The sequence below is a fragment of the Kryptolebias marmoratus genome, linkage group LG24 (assembly GCF_001649575.2).
Source record: "Kryptolebias marmoratus isolate JLee-2015 linkage group LG24, ASM164957v2, whole genome shotgun sequence".
NCBI classification, from domain to species: Eukaryota; Metazoa; Chordata; class Actinopteri; order Cyprinodontiformes; family Rivulidae; genus Kryptolebias; species Kryptolebias marmoratus.
This window is the reverse complement of record NC_051453.1, coordinates 19,270,016-19,283,124: the sequence shown is the minus strand read 5'-3', so window position 1 is coordinate 19,283,124 and position 13,109 is coordinate 19,270,016. Positions and strand designations below refer to the sequence as shown.

The 13,109-nt window shown below is 39.2% G+C and overlaps 1 protein-coding gene across 6 annotated transcripts in view; it reads right to left on the bottom strand.

Moving 5' to 3' along the window:
* Positions 1-13,109, bottom strand: part of lpp (LIM domain containing preferred translocation partner in lipoma) — a 193,850-nt gene continuing 180,741 nt past the window's right edge. For all 6 annotated transcript variants that reach the window (XM_017423523.3, XM_017423525.3, XM_017423524.3 and 3 more), the window contains 3 exons: positions 12,303-12,481; positions 6,961-7,081; positions 1-5,591 (listed from right to left, as the gene is read on the bottom strand). In XM_017423523.3, coding sequence (XP_017279012.1) covers positions 5,463-5,591; positions 6,961-7,081; positions 12,303-12,481 — 429 coding nt within the window. In that variant the 3' untranslated portion in view covers positions 1-5,462. The remainder of the gene's footprint in view (positions 5,592-6,960; positions 7,082-12,302; positions 12,482-13,109) is intronic.

Genomic DNA, 13,109 nt, shown 5'->3' with positions numbered 1-13,109 from the left:
TGCTGCTGCAAAGCTTTTATTGAAAGAAGAAAGAAATACAAGAGTACATGATGCCTCTTCGGCAGATTCCCAACAGATGCTTTGCTTTAACAACAGAGAAACCAGCTGCATGACTTTTACAATCATCCGCACTGAAAACTCTGCCGCTGCAGCGTCAAACTCCCCACCTGATGCAAACATCAAGTAGGAGTCAACAAAGATGGTCCCAACAATTTCCTTAAACTTTATTTACTTTGGTTAAAAACAAGTAAACAAGGCAAATTCTTTGAGGCACAGCAAAATATGACAAAGCAGCAGTTTATTCAATACTGCTTTGCTGAAGGCACTTTATTACACAAGGATGTTTAAAAAAAGGGACAAAGATTTTTAAAAAAAATACATATGTAGGACTGAGTTTTAAAGTTCTCATTTTATACTGACTTGTTGGTGCGTTTCATTTCTACTCAGAAGTGAGAATGTTTGAGTTTCAAGGCAACCAGCTCGGCTGGAATGCAGCCAGATTCGAAATGTTGACTCTGAGAGTCGGACGTCCCCGACGAGCCCCGACCTCAGAATCCAATATGGCTGCCTCGCACATGAAAAGTGGCGCTGATGTACCACCTTTCTTAGGAAACCTGTTGCTACACTGTTTAAATGCATAGAGAGCAGAGAAACCCTCTGTCAGTTATTCCTGGATTTGAGATATGACTCCAACCACGCTTTACAGAAAACCTGCATCATTTACTATCTGATACCAGAAGAACCGCCTTGTTGTCCCACTGTGTGTTCAGCTGTGGGAACTGTGGGTGCTGAAGGGGCTACAGCACCACCTTTTGCATGACAAGAAATACCAGAAATAACAATCGGAATTATATTTTATGCTGATGACTTAATAATGTGGAAGTTCCTGATTGGTCATACCCCTGTTTGGGGCAGAACATCTTCTCTAATTTCAGCCATGTCCGCAGCTCTTTATTTAAAAGCACTTGTTCGCTTTTTTTTGGCTTTTTTTTAAATTATGGCTTAGTATTAAAATCCTAGAAAACAAACAACAACAAAACAACAGTACTGAATTATTTAATCTGAAAAAGGAGAAAAGGAGCTCTATGTTACTAGAAAAAAAGCACAGACATGGTTTCCCTTTATCCACAAATTACCTGCACTGGTTGAAAATAATGTTCGATATGACTGGAAACAGTCTTTAAAGTTCAGCAGCTAAACTAAATCCCACTGCGTGTTTGGTTTTTGCATGTCATGATGAACTTGATTTCAAACATGGATGGAAACCTCCCCAGAAGAAATCGGATTCAGGTTGTCTAACCTTTGGAGAACCAGCGCTCGCAGCCTTCCTGCTCGAGGCAGGTGAGTGAATGTCTGCTTGCAAAAAATTTCTCTTTATTAACTACTTTTACAAAAAAAAAAGAAAACCCATCTAAATAAAGATAATTCGGTCTGTTTTTAGGGAGAGAATATGTTCCAGCAAACATCTGACAAATATCAACTCAGGACTCGCTGTTAACTAAAAACAGCCTTATTCACACAGGCTTGTTTTACAAAATGTTCCCATGGTAACAACATCACCACATCCTGATCCGCTGTGACCAAAAATATACTTCGCACCAGTTCTTTGTTGGATCACTTGGCTTTAAAACACTTTATGTTGGAGAGAAACAATAAAATAAAAAAAAATCTAAATCTTTGTTCGTTTTCGAACCACTGAAACAGAAAGGACCATGACCATGTGGCCGAATGCAGCCAAGTCCAAAAAGCTGTTACTGGTTAAGAGATAGTTTACCTGTTTAAAGATACTGTGTGAAGTGTTTCTTTTATCCACTAAGCAAATAATTTGAACTCTTTTCTTTTTCTGAATAAACATTAGAAAATCTGTATTTTAGCAGGTTTTATGAGCAAAGTAAGTAGCTATAGGTATTTTTGTAGGTGCACTGTTTCAATTTGTTACATTTTTCTTTAAGTGTCAGCAGAAAAGTCTATCTGAAGATGCTCTCCAGGCTTTGTAGTTGTTCTTAGCCAATCTGCCTTCTTTAAATTTATTTATTTATCTTGTTTTGACCCATTGACATTTGGTAAAAATGTTGTTTTAGACACATTTTTGTTCTTTTATTTTAATCACGGTATCCTCATCTCATCACAAAACAGGACATGTCGACTGTCCAACATCCAACCAAAAAGGAAACTTGTTCAGAAATCGCTCCTTTGTGCTACTAAAGACAAAAACTTCACATGGTACCTTTAAATGAAAATCCCAGCCATTCTAAAGTAAGATTCTGTGGAAATGTCATGAACAATATTATCTTACCGGGTTTAGATAGCTCTTGGAACAAACTCTGTTTGGACACATAAGACTGATGAGCTAAAGGCTAGTCTGAACACAACCAAAACCAAAGTAGCTTTCTGTTGTCTTAAAACTGATTAAAGTAAAGTAAAAAGGCCTTCCATTACACTGACACTTCCATTAATTTTGAAATACCTGATTATTTACAAGCACAAATAGTGACAGCAGCAGCTACTGTAGCACTTCCGGTGCAGCCCGGGGTCAACTCTGGTAAGAGTTTCATCATATTTTTGCCAGGATAACCATGTAATGAGAACCTGACTGTGGTTTGCAGGAACCGCTATAAAATTTCAAAGTCTGGAGTTGTTTTAAAGTGCCAGAGATCTGCTTTGGTAGTGGGTTCATTATTAGCTCCTCAGTTCTGAGCAGATTCACTTCCAGCAGATCACTGCCAACTTAAAACAACTTAAAAAAAATGCCAGAGCAATTCATCTGAATGCTGTCATTAAAGCCTTTATGCTGGCAGAAATATGATGAAATTCCTCTTGGAGTGCTACAGCTAGCTGCTACTGCAGCTAGTCATGAATGCAAAACCCCAGAAAATTCTACAAAATAATGTATTATTGTAAGAGTATTGTAAACTATTTCTTCTACTGAAGTCGTTTAAAGACAGGTAAGACCTTAATTGTTCATAACCTTTCTACAAAATTAAAATGAATTACATCCCAGTCACTGCAGAGGTCAGGCTGAGCTGTCAGATTAAAATGAGAATTTGTATCTGTCAATCTCCTGGGTTTTAATGATAAAAATCAGCACTTCGAACCGTCATGGTCCCCTCCTCCACATCAGCTCCACACAAACACTAAATACACAAATGAATGTAAATACTGACAAACAGCACAGCCACACCAAAACACACAGTACCAACGTCATAATTTGATCAAATTGTTGCTATAAAGACACTTTAACTCAAATATGTACAGCTAAAATATTTCCTTATTCATAAAATTTATTATAAAGTGTCAATGCACTTAATGTTGAAAATTGCATAAGTGTATAATATTCTTCACCTCCAGCAAACAGCACAATGTTACTCACATATTTGCTGAACAAAATAAACTCATCTATAAACTCAAGGTTGCATTAATTTGAAAGGAATTTCATGATTGTACTCTTTAGACCCTAAAAGCCTTGGCAATAAACATCAAAGATTGTTAAAGTCAAAAGAAAACGTGTTCAAAAGGTAATTAAGGCATCCAACAGCTGCAAGTCGAGGATTTAGCTCTCGACTGCAGTAATGATCGATTGTACTTCCTGTGGTCCTAACTCGGTTTAACATAAATAACGTTTAATAAACTCACAGGTGACACAAGAACACAGGAAGTGTGGAAGTTCGAATTACACTTCTTTGGAGTTTGGGTCTGCAGCAATGTGTCGTTTTATCTCTTGTGTTTTAAAACTACATATGTTGAATGTTCTAACAACTCATGGGCTCTCAGGATAGTGTCAGAGCCAGCCACACACACACACACACACACACACCTGCTGGGTCAAACATCCTCAGTGCTCCTCTAGTAGCAGTGTACTTTAGACCACTGAAGACAGCCAGACAAACATGCATGTGCAGCCTGACTGAACGATAGATAAATATTGATGTTAAGGTGTAATGCAGAGGACTGATAGTGTATTATTTCATTATTACCTCATGGATTAGGAATGATTAATAAAGGCAGTCATCCACCTCAACAGCTCAGCCTCTGTGAATGAACCAGTTTGACTGTTTTGATCTGCTAAGCTGTGCTAAATGATGCTAATCTCCCCTCCTTCACCAGGAAGGGTGTACGTGTCAAAACGTGGGATTTCTTTTTTGTTTTTGTTTTTTAATAAAGCTAACTTCAAAGGGATACTTCAGCCATGTTGAAGTGGGGTTTTGAATTATGAACAATTACTATCTTACCTGTTGTAGATAGTTCATTAAACAACCTCAGTTTGGAGGAATAGGACTGATGAGCTAACAGCTAATCTGAGGACCAGAGTGGACTCCTGCCGTCTCAAAACAACCTTTATCTCCTAAATATCACAGCGCTTTACATTACGATGTAATGTGAATAACACGTTTTTCTTTTTAACACAAATATTTTGGCTCATTTGCAAATGGAAAAAAGCAGCAGCAGTAGTCTAACCGGTCCTGTCCAGCCTGGTGGCACTTCAGACAAAAATATTTTAACATTTTTGCCAAAAAATAAAACCCCCCAAAAACTTGTAATGCAAAACTGACGTTTGTGTAAACCTTGAAATTAGAGTGTTCCCGTGAATGGCTATGAAATTCAGAAGATTGGCGTTGTTTTGAGATGGCAGCGAGCCACTTTTGGAAGCGTGTGCCTGGACAAGTCGTTATCAGTTTGTCAGTAAGGCTGGAGTGCACTCGTTTCGTCCTCTTAAAACAGTTCCAGTCTTTGAAACTTTTAAACAGCTCACGCAAAAGCAATTTTCGAAAACTTTACACTGCTGTCAATTTCATTTTACATTGCTATTTTTGGAGAATTATTAAATTGCTGCTGGAATTAACCCCAGGCTGCACAAAAAAGTGCCACATCTCCCTGCAGTTACCGATATCCGTGTCTGCAAAGAACCAAACTTTTCTATGTAAATAAATGTTTTGCAAAAATTGATAATATTTTGGTGGCTTATTTGGCATGTTTTCATATTATGTGATAAGTTGATTCGTTTAAATTTGTGATGACATCTCATGTTGTCCTTTTTTTTTAAAGAACGTTTGTTAAAATACCATTTGCACAAACATTATGATTTTTTTTTGTTTGCAGCTGTTGCAACTAGTTGTTAGCTCCTCATTTTGGTCAGAATTAAACTATTTCTAGAAACTGAGGTTGTTCAAACACCTATCTACAACAGGTAAGACATTAAGTCTTCACAACCGTTCCACAAAACCCCATTTCAAAATGACCAAAAATATCCCTTCAAGTAAAATATTTCTTGTGTATCAACTAAGCTGTTACATGAACCTGTGAGGCCATTTCTTGTGATTTAAAGTGAACATAAACATAATGGGTGTATGTGTAAATGCTGGAGGATGCAAGTTTGTGTGGACGGGTGTGTTTGCGAGAGAAAGGCAGAAAGAGCGCGTGCTGCGGTATCACAGTGGAGGTGACTGAGCGGGGCGGGGGGCTGCTCAGAGGTCAGTGGTGGCCTTGGCGGTCAGATCCTGGATGCGGCTGGTGTTACAGTTTTTGCAGAGGACATGTCCGTCCAGGGGGTAGCAGCCCTGGTTGTCCCCCTCAGAGAGCAGAGAGCCACAGTCCTGCAGGACACACACACTGTTAGTCAGAACACAGAGTCATTAGCAACAATCAGATACGTTTATCTCCTGCTGGTTCTCACATCATAAGCGACACATTTACAGCTGTTTAAAAACTAAACTGGTGTCACCTTACAGGAGGCGCTGACTTTTCTGACAGATGGTGAGTCTGACGTAAACTAGCTTGTTAGCTATACATAGAACCACTTCTTAACCAATTATTTAAATACTTAAATTTATAATTTACTATCCAATCTTTTCCCTTCAGTGCAAGATTCAGTTCTTTTTTTACATTTGATTTAAAGTGGTTTAAACTGAGTCACTCCAGGTGGTTTAGTAGCTGAAAAATCCTATTAAAATTTTTCTTGTAGATTTTTTCCTTTTTTTTTCATAATTTGTTTCAATAATTTTTACACAAGCAATTAAACAAGAAGCAAAATATCCTGAGAAGAGAATGTGAAAAACAGATAAAGTATGAATTTTTATAATGGAGTAAAAGATTGCTACAAAAGGGTTTCTAATATCCATTTCTTATTGACTTCATTTATTAAAAAAAACAAACAAAAAAAAACGCTATAAGCAGCCAGAAAAGAAAAATAGTTTTGACACTTTTTTTTAGGAATAAAATACACTCTAACTCAATTCTTTCAGAACATAAATAATATTAAATTTGAAATGTTTGGGGTTTGCGTCTCTAAAGAACAGTTTAAAATAGTTTAGAAAAAAAAAAGCTTATGAATATGTGATTTTAAGAAGTTTGCTTTTATTAGTATTTAGTAAATTTGTCATTTTGAGCATATTAGCTTGTTAGCATTAAGCTCAGAGCTGCAGCTGTAAATTGTTTAAATAATTTCTGCAGCAGATTGTTCTTAAACTTTGTACTTTAGTGGACTATTTCCTTTGTTAAAGCCTTTTTAGGCAAGCGGCGTACAAGATCATACTGTTCCCGTCCGTGACGCAGCTTCTTTCTCTTTTTTTACACACACACAAACAACCACACATGCACACACACTTTATCTACTCATGTCTCCTTAGTGACAAAGTTCTTCTCTTGTTGAGCTGAGATAATCTGCTTTGCTTTCCTTTGGCCTTTAGAGCAGCACTGTGCGTTCACACCGGAGCAGCTTTTAGACACCGTGATGCGTTCCTTTTGTTTTCACTGAGCTCATCATTCTGCCGCTCACAGAACCGTTACTTTGTAAGTCTGCAAGTCGGTGAAGGCTGTGGGGTGGAGAGGAAATGCTATTTTGAGGCAGGTGAGCGAGGACTGACTCACTCGTCTCCCTGAGAAGGGATGGGCTGATGTGCTCTCCCTAACACCTTCATGCTGTTAGGACTGGTGAACTGAGGGGCCAGCAAAAAACACACCTACCTCACAGCGGTAACACTGAACGTGGAAGTCGCGGTCCAGAGCCACGATGCGAACGGTCTCCTCCTGGCCCGGCGCCGGCATTATGGGTCCAGAGCACACACAGCAGCGTGGCGCAAACTTCCTGTGGGGAACAACAGACACAAACTCAAAACAACAAGCTTGCTACAGACAGTGAAGAAAGCCTCATCACCACTTCGTACCCTCTGTTTTATAAGCCCTAATCGTTGGCGCGGTTTGGCGTGGCCATTCAGGGCTGTAACTCAGGATGTTTCCTGAATAAGGAATTTAAAAACGCAGCTCTGTTCAAACCAGGCATTAAGTTTCTAAGTTAATGTTTGACTAAAACCACAGGCAGGTTAAGTTGTGCCTTTTCTGTATTTTATACGAGCAGCGATCACTTCAATAAACGTGCACTGTTAGGAGTGTGTGCCTGGCAAAGTGTGTTCATTTGTGCACCATGACTGAGCCATCACACATGCCTCATTGTATATGCTTTAATTACTGAAGTACACAACACTAGGTAGGACGCAGGGGGTACGATTTAGTGGATGGCTGAATTGACCGACACCCTTTTAGAGAGGCTTAGTGATGCAACTCTAAATGACCAGCTATTTCCTGAGGATCAAATGATTCAGTTCTGTTCAAACCCTGGGGCTCATAATTCCTGTGAACAAGAACCTCATGTTGAGTAGATTTATAATTTTTTTATGGCCAACCACTTTAAAACACAAAATTTTTGTGCTGGAGTTACATTTGGAACTAATAAATTAATTAACATGATGTATTATTATTTATTAGAAAACAATTTCTACTATTTCCACAAATAAAAACAAACAGTATGTGTACTTTTGCATCTAACTTCCACTTAAGTTTAAAAAAAAAAACCCTTGTTGGTAACTATAGTTGGGCATTTACAACATTTACTGTAGATAAATGAGGCTCTCAGTAGCATTTACTGAAGCAGAAACTGGAATATTCTCAAGCAGAAGAGGTTGGTCTAACAATAGAACTGATGAGGATATGAAAAACATGCTGAGGTCCTGTGAGGTGTCTGGAGCTCGGGCGAATACTTCCTCTGTTCCAGACTTTCATTCAGACTCTGTGAATCAGGAAGTGAAGGGTTTGTGTGCGACTCTGGGGAACCACGGCTGCAGTTTCAGCTCGGGGCCCGGGCGACACTATTCCTCGAAACAAAAGGGCTGCGCTGCTGAGGTCACACGTGTCATGTGGAATTAGACAACGGCCTGGTGCAGACACGGTGCAGAGCCGGATCTGCACATGCACACGCCCACACGCACGTACACACACACACACACACACACACACACACAGCAAGAGCCAGTGGTTTCCTTCTGTTTCCTTTCTGGTCACTGAGCAGAAGAACATTTCTGGTAATGTGGTGGTTATGCAATCAGTGGAGTGTGGTGCACTGACAGGAATGTACCATTAAACTCACGTCCACGTTTCAAGATCACACGACTTACGCAACTGTTGGCATTAATTCCCGAAAGGGAAGCCCAACATCCTGTATTACTAAACCTACTGCTGAATTTATAGAACCAGAGCAGAGGGTTAAACCAAAACATGTTCTTTTATTGTCCACTTGTTGGGAAAATAATCTGTAAACACCACTCTGACATTGTGTCACACTAAAAGTTTTGTAAGTTTTCACATCCAGTCAGCACAAAGTAGTATGAGCATTCATCTGTGTCTGCTGGTCACTGTTTGCAATGTTCATACTTATCTTGGATTTTTCCCAGAATTCAACAACAACAAAACAACCATGCACAGAAAATAAAGAAGAGTGAGTGAAAGTGTGAGAATTCATTGTTGGATTGGCAATTCAAGACAGTTTATATAATGGGTGGAGATGTGATGAAGGGGAAGGTGACTGTGCACCTTTGAGATCATGTTTAAAGTTTTAAATCATATTCTTTTTTCAATTAAACTTCATTCAAAGTTCTAGGATGCAGTTGGGAAGAAAAAAAAATGTCAGCATTAAGTGAATCGTTAAGTGAATGTCAAAATTTTATGGTAAAAGGACTGCATTTATATAGAGCCTTTCTAGCCAACCAAACCACTCAACATGCTTTACAACACAGTCTGCCCACACTTACCCATCTATACAACACTCTACAAAGCTAATCTGAATAAATCATTCTGTAGAGTCCAATCAGTGCTTTAGATCACATTCATACACTGATGGGGCACACATCGATGGCAGTGAGGGATTCAGTGTCTTGCCCAAGGACACTTCAACATGTGGCATGCAGGTGGAATCGAACCTTCAGCTGTCTTATTGGAGGACAACTGCTCTAACCACTGAACCACAGCCGCCCCTATAAAAATGTGTATCCGACCTGGTGAAGATAGCTTGTTGAACGCCTTCAGTTTGGAGAAATAGTGTTTAATTCTTACAGGACTGACTATCTAATGGCTGGTCCGAACACAGCGGGGATCAAAGATTTTATAGACCTTTACACTACTGTGACTTTGGCTATTTACATAGAATACTGTGGTTATTTGCAAGCACAAATAGTGTCAGCAGCTATTATTTGGAGCACAACAGGTGGAGCCTGGAGTCAACTTAGGCAGGAACTTCTTAATATTTCTGCTAAAATAACCATATAATACAAAATTGACAGCAATCTAAAGGTTTAAATGATACAACAGCAATCTACTTACGTCGTGTCTGTTTTCAGACAAGCCATTAGCTTGTAAGTCTCTTCAAACTTAAATTCAACTTTTACAAACGGAGGTTGTTCAAAAAGCTACAGTATCTGTAAGATAATGATTTTTTATACCTTTTCCACAGAGCCCAACTTCAAAATATCCTGAAATATAAAAAACATCCCTTTATTATCTAAAAGAGCCAATGTACAAACTGAGTAGAAAACAAATGTTGAGCTCGCGTGCCACCTCTACGTGAAGAAAACTACTTCCACAGATTTTCAGCACCATGTGTTTGTGTGTCTATAATCTGTTGGTGCGTCTGCTTACATGAAACATTTATTGTGGCTTGTAAACATGTAAAAGAGCAAATGCCAACACGGTCCTCATTTTGCAGTTGAAAACTAATTAGGACGTCTTCAAATGTTACTAAAACAACATGTTGCTAACGGTACAAACATGCTAACATAAGTGTTTTCCAGCTGGTGAGAAGAATTTACAACAAGTGTTTGTAATACATCAGAGAACAACTTTGTCCAATGTTGGAAGTAATCAAAACCAAAGATCAGTTCTTTGTTTGGGTTAAATTGTGAGCAGCTGTTTTATGTCAGCTTGAGAATCCTCATTAAACTCAGTCAGAAACATCTAGAAGGGCTCAGTGTTGGGCAAGTTTATACTTCACAAGAACTAAGTCAAAGTTCAACTCTCAAATCTGATTTAACTCTGGATTAAAAATTCATTTGAAACTTTAACTAGTCTCAAAATGAACTGGTTTACATATATTTACTGTGTTTGAACAAAAACAGCTGTTAATAGAGGACACATCAATTAGCATCTTGTTATACTTTTATTTCTGCTTTCTACCAGCTCTTCATCAGTTTCTTGTGGTACTTGGTAGAGATATGAGCTCATTCAGGTTCTTGGTTCACATTTTATTTTCTGTTTTAGGCCAGAGAAGACAAGAAAATGTTTAAATTGAGAAGGGATGTGGCACGCAGACTACGGTCTTTTCATGTGGTCACTTTCAAAAAACTAAAAGTTGCTGTTTTGCTCTTCTTGGTGTCAGGTGTTTTCTGATAAACCTAGGTTAGTTTCTGTTATAAATTCAAGCCAAAATCAATAAAATTAAGGTTTGAAAAACATGGTTTGCATGAAAAGATATTACATTTTTGAGACTGAAGTTGTTTTAAGATGCAGGAATCCACTTTTTTCTAAATGTATCATTGGTTGCATTTGGACTAGTAGTTAGCTTTTCAGTCCTATCAGATGTAAACTCAAATTCTCCAAACTGAGGCTGTTAAAAAGAGTTATCTATAACAGGTAGGATATTTACGGCTCATAACCTTTAGTTAAGTTTAAAGTTCACAAAGAAATATGATATTTGATCAAAAACAGGTCCCCACAAAGACCAGAGTACACAGATGTGCAACAGCCCTGCCACATGCTGCACATGCAGCAGACAGCTAGAGCCTCGAAGAGAACCTTTAACTCAGATTTAAAGTCTCTCAGTTCACAGCAGAGCGTCACTCTCAAAATCAACATTCTTTTATGTAGCAAGAATGAGTGGCGCTTAGTTCAAGCTCCTTAAATAAAAACAGTTTTGTTTCATACTAGGAGAATGTAACAGTTGTTTTTTATATTAACAGGTGATAAGAGGACATTTTCAATTCTATTAATTCAAAACTGTACATCAAAGTAAAAACCAGACTCATAATGTTGAGTCACTGGTACTAAATTTATTGAATCCATTTTAGAAATTATCAAATGCAGGGCGACAAAATGACACCCAACAGAAGCTGCACTTACTTCAGGTATAGTGGATGGCATCTTCAGGTAAACAAACTTCCTGTTTCAAGAGACACAAATATGTCCAGCCCCAAATGGTTAATGGTAAATGGCCTGAACCTGTATTGTGCTTTATCTAGTCCAAGGACCCCAAAGTGTTTTACACTACAGACATTCACCCATTCATCCACACATTCACACACTGATGGTGTAAGCTACACTGTAGCCACAGGCTGACAGAAGTGAGGCTGCCATCACACCGGCACCACCGAGCCCTCTGACCACCACCAGCACAAGGCCCGGTACAAGAACCTCCAGCATAAAGAAGTTTAGGTTCACTTTAGTTTCAGCTTTGCCAACATGAAGTGCCCACCGGGTTGTGAAAAAAAAAAAAAACCCTCATAGATGGACATGCCTGAGATTTTTTTTTCTACTGTTTTTTTCTTCTTTTTTTTTACAGGTAAACTCCCACCAGTCAGCTCCAGCAGTAAGGTGAGTCAGCTAACAGCTGATTGGTCCAAACACAAATGTCAGAGCGTGAAGAAGAGGATTTCTTTGTAACATATCTTGTGCGAATGCAGCAAGCCTACTAATTACAAAATGTCTCCTTTTCTGGATGTTTAATGTATTTTTTAACTTGTTAGTTTGACTTTTAATATTTTGAGAGGTGTTAAAAAAAGAGGGGTTATTGGATTTATTGGAAAATTTGGGGAAAAAACTGGGTCTGAAGCTGGAAACAACAGAAACACTAAACATCCTGGATGTGAATCAAATCTGCAGAATCTGTTTAATCCCAGCAGAGATACTGTTTTCATTTCTGTGATATCATAAAAATTTAGGTGTTGATCAGAGCAGCTTTAAATGAGGTGTCTGGTTTGTCTCCGTACTTGTGGAAGTCCTCGATGCAGTGGATGTGGTTGGAGGCGTCCACGGTGAAGGGGATCCCATCCAGGCTGCGGTGACACACCACGCAGGTGAAGCAGTGAGGGTGGTAGGCCTTCCCTGTCGCCCGCAGGATGCGCTCCATGATGGGCTTGCTGCAGACGTTGCAGGTCTCAAGGGTGTTCTGTGGACACAAACAAATAGACACACACAGTTACCCAACAAATCTGATGATCTTTAAAAACTCAGCAAGCAAACTAAAATCACGTTTTCTTGAGTTTCCTTCAGATTGGAGCTTTGGGTTTGAAACTAATCAAACTAATATCTTTAGCTGAGGAGTTGTCCTCAAATGCCTCTGAAGCTGAAGGAATCTGATTAGTGCATGCACCCCCCCCCTCCAAAACCCAAACAGAGTCATTTTTCAGCTGCCCTCTCCAACACTCCATTCCGCTTTATCCAAGAGTGTGTGCAGTAAATAGTTCCACTTTGTGATGACTGCAGGTTTTCTGCAGCCAGGCAACTGGGCAAACAGCCCGTGGGGGGGTAGGGGGGTGAATGTGGCTGTTTCACCCCCCCGACTTATCTGTGGCATCTCTCTTCTTAATATCAGCGCAGAGATGCCATTTGTTATTTCAATATTTCATAAATAACCGGTGCCTCTCCAAACGGCGATGCTATTACAGCAGGATGAATATATCATGTGAGGGTGATCAATGTGCGGCCTGAAGAGGCTGTGTGTGTGAGCTGATGGGCTCCGCTGTTGCCGTTTCTCGCTCAGGCATTTCCTGGATCTCTGCTGTCCCCCACCCCAC